At 43.0% G+C, this 8,330-nt stretch overlaps 1 protein-coding gene and 1 long non-coding RNA gene across 2 annotated transcripts in view; one reads left to right on the forward strand and one right to left on the reverse strand.

Annotated features, from left to right (window-relative positions):
* LOC134285528 (uncharacterized) overlaps window positions 1-8,330 on the forward strand; it is a 374,077-nt gene that overhangs the window by 85,248 nt on the left and 280,499 nt on the right. The gene's annotated exons all lie outside the window — the stretch shown is intronic.
* LOC109399854 (sodium-independent sulfate anion transporter) lies at window positions 71-4,004 on the reverse strand. Its single transcript, XM_019672344.3, has 3 exons — window positions 3,712-4,004; window positions 1,295-1,950; window positions 71-1,231 (listed from the first exon to the last, which is right to left on the reverse strand). The coding sequence occupies exons 1-3, from the start codon at window positions 3,767-3,769 to the stop codon at window positions 101-103; spliced, it is 1,845 nt and encodes a 614-aa protein (XP_019527889.3). The 5' UTR covers window positions 3,770-4,004; the 3' UTR covers window positions 71-100.

Raw genomic sequence — 8,330 nt, forward strand, 5'->3', positions numbered from 1 at the left:
CCTACTGTTCACATGTCTAAAAATAATTTTCAGACGAAAGTCAGGCAATGGAAATAAAAACCAAAAAATCCTCGTAAATATTGACCTATTCCATCGTTTATTACTCCGTGGCTTCTTTGAGATACCCCTCCGCTGATGCCTTCCACTGTTGCACTACTGCATCCAAATCCCCTGCGTTGACTAGTAGTGCTCGAAATCCATCCCTGAGGCGCACCAGCCCGCCAGCAGTGCTCCTGCGCCATCTCCACAGCGCCAATCCAACATGCCTTGAGCGTAGATCATTCTCCGTGCTGGCTAGGTTTTTCACCACGGTTGTGTCCACGAAGTTCACCCTGCTACCATCCAAAACTACCAGATCCACTGGATTCTCGTAATCGTTAACAACCGCCTGTACGACGCGATCCCGTAAGTATTCTGCTGAGGAAAAAGTCAAGTCCATGGCGGGTCGCACCACCAGAACTCGAATGTCGTCCACCAGTGACAACTGTAGATCGATCTTGGGGGCCGACATGAGATGCAACAAAAAGCAACAGTTGAGGGCAATTCCGATCAGGATGCCGTAGTCCAGGCCGAGGAAGACACCGGCAATGACCGTTCCCAGGAAAGGGATCATGTCCAACTTTTTGACTCGCCAGATCTCCGCCATCCCTCGGTAGTCCACCATGAAGATCATTGCCGCAATCACCACTGATGCAAGTGTCGCTTTAGGAATGTAGTAAAAAGCATCCGTCAAGACTGCTAGAGCTAGTAGGAGCATTGCGGTCGTTACGGCACACCCGAGGGATGTCTTAACGCCGCTACTGTTGTTGATCGCGGTTCTTGTAAAAGAACCCGCTACGGGAAGGGGTGAGAAAAAGGCTACCGCTATGTTGCACATCCCCTGGGCGATCATTTCCTGCGTGGCATCCACGATCTTATCTTTGGAGAAGGCCTTTCCGATGGAGATGATCTCCAGCGTGGATACCAACGGGATGGTGATGATCGAAGTTCCCATCACGGAGATCATATCGGAAAACCCGTAGTATGTTCCGTTATTTGTTACCGATAGCGGTGGGACATGGAACGGTGGAAGACCCGCTTCCACGTGACCTGTCAAAATAAATGGCTGCGTTCCGCTGAGCGAGAATGCATATGCTAGGACCGCGCCGATGACCACGACCATAGCGTTGCGCAGCAACGATAGATACATGAAGAATGTCTTCCAGCGGCCCTGACCGCAGTCTTTGGTTAGCTAAAATGGAAGGCGGAATTGTAAAGTCATTCTTTCAACAACAAAAATCAGATTTGAGCTTACTCGGAGTATCACCAGGAACGCAATCGAGCTAAATCCCAGTAAAGCGTCCCATAGTCGCGTTTCGCCGATATGTTGGATCACATTTTCCCAGGCGTCTATGAAGTCGCTGCTTTTTCCTTTGCTACTGATTCCGAATAGTGCTCGAAGTTGTGCGCTGCCGATTGTTAAGCAGGCAGCCGTTGTGAACCCCGTTATCACTGGCATCGAAATGAAGCGCACCAAGAACCCCAAATTCAGCAACCCGAACAGAAATGTCACGCAACCGGCTATCAGCGTCAGCAGTGCTGCGCCCGGTCCCAGCTCCGCAACAACTCCTTGTATCATGATCGCCATGATTGAGGTTGGCGCCACTGTGACGTCCTTGACGCTTCCGAACAGGAAATACATGAAGCATCCTACCAGGTTGGAATAAATCCCATCCTGGGGCTGTAGATTCGCCAAGATCCCATACGCTATGCTCTGAGGTATGGCTGTCAGGGTTACCGTGACTCCGGCGATGATGTCCGACAGTATGTAGTTTGCACGGTATTTTGGTAGCCACTCCAGCACGTGGAAACGCCTTCTTACAGTTGATGTGCTGCAAACCGTTCGAAGCTGCGGCACCATAACCGAGTACACGTTCGGTAGTCGTTCCCGGAAGTCCTGCTCGGAGCCATCTACAGAAGGGGTATGAACGTTAACAATTTGAGTCCATGATGGGAATGGATTAAATCAAACATCATAACAATTTTCGCTAAGACGAAACAAAATTATAGTTTTGTGACTAAGTGCCGGGCGGTAGGTATTCCCTTTGCGTTGAAATTTGTTCGGTTTTGTCTTAGTTCAAAATTTAAAATGTAGCGATAGCAAATAATGCGTAGAAAAATTAGACTACAGCATTTCCACATTATCACATCGTTATTTTTACTAGAAATTCAGTGTAATGACGTTAGTTTGAAAAAAAAAATCAGTGCCCTATTCCACAGCAAGTCTGGATGACCGCACCCCAATCCACAGCGTGTCTGGATGACCGCACCGTTACTTTGAAGATTCAAACATGGCTGACACAAATTTCGATTTTCTCTTTTGTCACCGCCCCCTCGGAAAATTTTGGTCGGAATTCAACATTTTGAGGGGGAAACAAATAAAAGATTCAAGAAATTTTAAAATTTTCAGGTGAAATTTGAGTCGCCCATAAAATTTCTTAACAAATCCGATGAGTTTTGTCATTTTGCCCAATTGTTTGGGTATTTTTTCATAAAATACGTTTATTATTTATCATCCCCCCCCCCCCTTGACGAGTCAACGAACACTGTGACAAAAGAAGAAAATGAGATTTGTTCCGGTTTTAGGTAAATAGGCTATTTAATCTATTCAATTCATTTGTGGTGAGATATCTATATTAATAGATTGAGGGTATCTGAACTCCAATATGTCACCCAAATTCTTCCACGTTATGTGTTTTTTGAGTAATTTTCGGAATGAAATCTTCTAAATAAACCGCGACTAACGCCCAAAAGTAGGCAACTGCCTAAGGGAGTAAAATACTACTTTTAGTAAATCGTTTTTACTGAAAAGGGGGATTCAAATAAAAAAAAAATCGTTTATGAAACTAAATTCAGGCATGCCATATTTAGTCATTACCAGGGATGGGAACACTCACTTGCAAAGAGTGCTTTTTTCTCAGCTCAGAAGTATGCAATCAAGAAACGATGTATGGATGACTTTTGCCTTGTGGTTTTGTCTAAAAGTTTGCCGAATAAAGTAGGGGTCGCACACGAATACCAAAGTCGTGACAGCGCTGTGAAAGTGACTCTCCACGAGGTGAGTGTAATTTACAATCACCTCGTGGAGAGTTGCCTTCGCCGCTCCCTCATGACTTCAATATGCGTGTGCGACCCTTACTCTATTCGGCAAACTTTTAGACAAAAACACGAGGCAAAAGTCGTCCATACCTCGTTTATTGATTGTACGCTTCTGAGCTGAGAAAACAGCAAGTGAGTGTAACTCTTTGCAAGTGAGTGTTCCCATCCTTGGTCATTACATACAGTGATTTAGAACTACAGATTGTACCCAATATTCAGGCCAAGCATGAATGTTTTAGAATGTATCTCATTGCAACATCCACACAGTTAAGAAATATCGATTTACATATTAAATTGCCAATAAACCCAATTTTCATTAACTTTATGTCTTTTAGTAGCAGAATAATATCATTCGTGATCAGAAACTGATTCAATGCAAAATATTACCTCGCTGATCAATAATACCCCGTTTAACGGTACTGATTATGAATTAAAAAACGTATTTTTTTCTGGGTCATACTGTACAAACCGCCCAAACCCTGTTGAGCATCATTTATACTTGAAAAGTGTTTGGGCTTATGTTTGAACTTGTTATCCTAAGTAGATTCACAACTGTGCGTTTTGAATACGAACCGCTCAACTCTTGCTGATCTGCCGCTGATGCGCCACCGTGAATGGGATTCGTCGCCATCTCTCACCACCGGTTCATACTCGTATATTTAAGCCTGACGGGTCTCTAGACAGTCTGCACCGCGGATGAATGTGTAGCCTTCCGAAATGGGTAATTCTGCTGATAACGTCAATTATTATTTGCTGGACAATAATAGGTACAATGTTGCTAGGCCAAAAGTGCCCTATAGGGACTCCCGAAGAGGTAATCGTAACCACCAGCTGATTCAAAGCTTGCAGCGAGACTGATAGTGGTGCATCGTAGTAGGATTGTCCACGCTATATCAATCAAGCGTGAAGAAGCTAAGTGAGAGCGAGAACCGGAGAGAATGGAGCGATATGAAAGAAAACGTGCAAAGCGTAAGTTTGTTGCGTTTAGAATCATAAGGTCGTAATTGCAGTAATCTACTTCTTGGACTTTCATTATGGTTTTGGTTTATTTCATGTGTATAATAATGTCTCTGATTTTATTGGCTACATTTCAATAACTATGGTTACGTCCTTATGATAAACAATGCGAAAAGGGTTTGAGCAGGTCGGAAATTTCTGAGAGATCCATCATTGTTGTCTCTCTTGTCTACCGTAATTCAATGTGAAATAGGTTTGCTGGATGATGACTGAGAGTATCAGTAATTGTCATCTATTCAGCCCTCTAAAGCTACTGACCAATAGCAATGAAGTAACATTATTCTGGGTGCCCGGTCATTGTGGCATTCTGGGAAATGAAACGACGACACACAATCTAGCCAAACAGGGTGCAGCTTGGTGCTTTCCCAAGCAACACACATGCTTTATAAAACTTACGACAGCGCAAGTTTTGGTTGTATAGCAGTTAAGTTTACGTAATACTAACATTGTGTTGGTATAACGTCAAATAAACTTCTATACAACCAAAACCTGCGCTGCCGAAACTTTATTATAACATGTGTGTTACTTGGGTTGTAGGTCCTCCCAAGTAACCAAAAGTTCCGCTTCCCATGACAAAATGCACTTTCAAGTTCCGCGAAGTTCAGATAAAGTTCCAAATGGAACTTTCTGGCTGCTTAAGAGGCTAACGATGAGCCTTGTTGGAACTTTGGTCACAAGTTGCGGCAGCTGCTTAGCTTATAAAGTACCCTTTTATCTGAACTTTTGGTTACTTGGGCTGAGTCATTCTGTAGAGTACTTGAGTGTACTCTTAGGAAAAAAAACAAAATCTTGGAAAATGTCTATGGTAGAATTAAATAGGAATTTCATGACCACATCAAGATAAGGAAAAAGATTAGATCCAGTGTAGCGAAAGCCAGGGCCATACTAAATCTAAAAAAAAGACACATGAGGGTAATAACAGGCCTTATGACCAGCCACAGCCCCAGCAAGTATCTTCTAAATATATTTTATTGTATTAGGAAAATCCAGTCTTCTAGAGCCGGGCTTTGTATCTACACGTTCGCTTCAGAAGGTCATGGGTTCGATTCCAGCCCCGGCATTGCAATTTTTCGTCAGTTGCTCTTCCCCCGAGAGCGACCGACATCTGACCCTCTTCTGAGCATATGCTCTAACGGACCCGGAAACTTGGATATCGGCTAACGGCAACTCATGGACAGGGTAGAAAAGTGACAGCAGCGCAAAGGCAACCAGTTTGATATAGTAGAATCAGAATAGACCAGGAATATACTACATTTAGGCGCTGTACAACGTGTAAGTGCAGCTGCCAATTAGTATCACCCACGCAGTGCCCTAGGGGACAAAACAGCTGTAAAATTAGGTTAGCGGTTGAAGAATAGAAAAAAATCAGTCTTCTTTATCTGGGGAATCGCGCTACTTGGGCGATGGCTTCTATATTCGTCTGTTTTCCACTATAACTCAGTCAAATTTGAACCAATTGACACAACTTTTGGAATGTGGTGAGATAGGTATAGTATCTACCCGTGTACAACATTTCAAGTCAATTGGTTCAAAATTGACTGAGTTATAGTGGAAAACAGACGAATATAGAAGCCACCACCCAAGTGGCGCGATACCCTGGTTTTTGTCCTACTGAAAACAAAACTGCTGATCGCATACTCTGTAGCTGTGGAATGATGTTGAATCAAAAGTTTGTCAATATTTGTCTTAATTTATCAATGTTTTTGCCTCATAAACCTTCCTTGGATGAAAACCTAACAGAACAAAATAAAGACAACCCAAATGGGACGTTCTGTTTGCAAGTTACGCGTGGTCCCACGTATGCTACTGCATTTTTATCATGATTTTTATGTTTGATCTATATCAAGCAACTTCCCTTCAATCTACGGTACTTCATAAGGGTACCAATTTTCAGCAGGTAGCCTACCTGACTTATTTAATCGTGGGCTATCGCTATGCGTTTGGAAGGTGACTATGCAGTTTTGGTTAATAATAAGGCGAGCAAATGTATGAATGGTATCTTTAGGATGTTCGATCTATCTGGATTTGATTCTGTCATGTTCATTGAGGAGGGTCCATGACGCACTTAACATATTGTTTGGTGAATAAATGATTGAATGAATCTCCTGAACGCTTAGCAAACATTTGAATATCATTTGCAATGTTCTAGGTCATCCAAACTATTATGAGGTCTAGAATATAGAATCTATAGCGGATATCGTATTGCATTCAATCATGTTTACTTAAAATCGAGCTTAAAATGTAGACGCTTATGAGAACGTCAGGACATACACTATGCTAAGCTTAGACTAGAATATCAAATAAACAAGGACATTGATTAAAAGTAACAACTTTTATTTCTGATAGATTGCAGTGTGCGTTCAAGATACAAATCTTGACTAAATGCGCTTCAAACGCGGTAAGGTAGTGTTACCAAAGGATTCTGATACCTGATAGGATCAAGCAGCATCCGTTCACATCGAGTTACTTGATAGAACATCTTAAATACCACATTTGATATTATCGCATTTGATATCTGTAATTTGAATACACACAAGCAATATAGAGTTTCATGTACTGTGTGATGAGCTGACTATAACTCTAGATTGAGTTTAAATAAGGGCGAAAGTAACATGAGAGAGTTCTCTTCATCGACTCTCTCTTCTGCAAATTAAAGTGACAAGATGCAAATTCAGATGAACTTTTTTACACTTAGACGCTAGATTGCATCGCAACCTAGCCAGGGTACGAAAAACGGATCACGCCGAAAAACAAACGCTTTGTCCTAAGCGGTGCATGTTGGTAACAAAGGCGCTCCGCAACAAACGCATGTCAGAAGATGAGAGCAATAAAACAAACATCGCTTGCCGTGCGTGTGCTGATATTCCGGCTTTTCTGCTGAAATTTTCGACCCACATTATCGAATTCATAAGCATTTGGACGAAATAAGAATCTTGCAAACCTCAGAGCTGAGCTTCAGTTGTAAAACAATACGAAAATCACGATGTGAATAAACCGAGACAAATATTCCTACCGTTTTTGCTGTGAACAAACTCGGGAGCGATTTTGTCATTATCTGCTAACGAAAAAACAAAGCGTTGTTGCTGTGCCTTCTTTGTTGCCTATTTTTCGCTTGCGGTAGCATGTTCTGCGTACACTGAACCTAGCGATTTATGACCAAAAAGTGCAACCATACTTGCATCTTGTCACTTTAATTTGAAGAAGAAAGTGTCGATGAAGAGAACTCTCTCATGTTACTTTCGCCCTTATTTAAACTCAATCTAGAACTTATGTACAATGATACATATTGCCCATTTTACTGGCATTTTACCAGATTTGCTGGTATGTCTGAAACATACTGGGAAAAACTTGTAATTAGAAGGCACGAAATGTTGCTAATTGACAAATTGAGAGATGTAATTTGTGAAAAAAATCGCGTTCTGGTGGGATTCGAACCCACGACTTGTAGTTAGTGGGCACAAACAGGAGTGTGTTGTGGATTGGCATCTAAGCCGAAAAGAGAGATGAGTTTGTGAAATAGGAGTGTTCACGGTGCGGCTTCGGAGTCAGTTTGGCTTTCTATTCCGCAGAACCATTCTGTGGCTTAGTTGGTTAAAGCGCCGGTCTAGCGAATACGGAGTCGTGGGTTAGAATCCCACGCAGTCCTGCGAGCGCTCGCGATGGGTTGCCGGATCCAATTCCGGCGGCACGGTTACTCCTTCGGACGTTGTAGTGATCGGCAAGATGGTCCCGATCTCGATGAATGGGGATTTGGGGACAATGGCAGTTATCGGTGGGCTGGAATGGCGGTCTTCAGCGATGTGGAGTTGGTTCGGATGATCAGGCGCTTCCTTCAGACTAAACCGGTCGACGACGGCAAGGCCGCCCTATTGTCGAACCGTGAAGGGAATTCTCCTTGATATTTAGGGCCTCGGCCCGAGAAAAGTCCTCCTTGACGTGGATGGCCTTCGGCCAGAGGTATTGGGGTCCTTGACAATTAGGTCTTGGCGACTACGAGGTCACCTTGACCGGCGTGCAATGGCGGTCTTCAGACGCGCCAACCAGAACGTACTGTTAAAAGGCACACAAAAAGGTCCTGGCGAGGAAATAATCAGGATAATTGCTCCATAAATTGGTTCGAGCTATTGAATTACCTGAACTGCGGTGAACGGTCTCTCCAACGTAACTCGATTCAC

This window comes from Aedes albopictus, chromosome 1, assembly GCF_035046485.1.
Source record: "Aedes albopictus strain Foshan chromosome 1, AalbF5, whole genome shotgun sequence".
NCBI classification, from domain to species: Eukaryota; Metazoa; Arthropoda; class Insecta; order Diptera; family Culicidae; genus Aedes; species Aedes albopictus.

Coding starts and splice junctions, on each gene's coding strand:
- LOC109399854 (XM_019672344.3), bottom strand. CDS start 3,769: ATGGCGACGAATCCCATTCACGGTGGCGCATCAGCGGCAGATCAGCAA. Junction 1,951..3,711: donor AGATCAGCAAGAGTTGAGCG/GTTCGTATTCAA, acceptor CCCCTTCTGTAG/ATGGCTCCGAGCAGGACTTC. Junction 1,232..1,294: donor CGTTCCTGGTGATACTCCGA/GTAAGCTCAAAT, acceptor CTTCCATTTTAG/CTAACCAAAGACTGCGGTCA.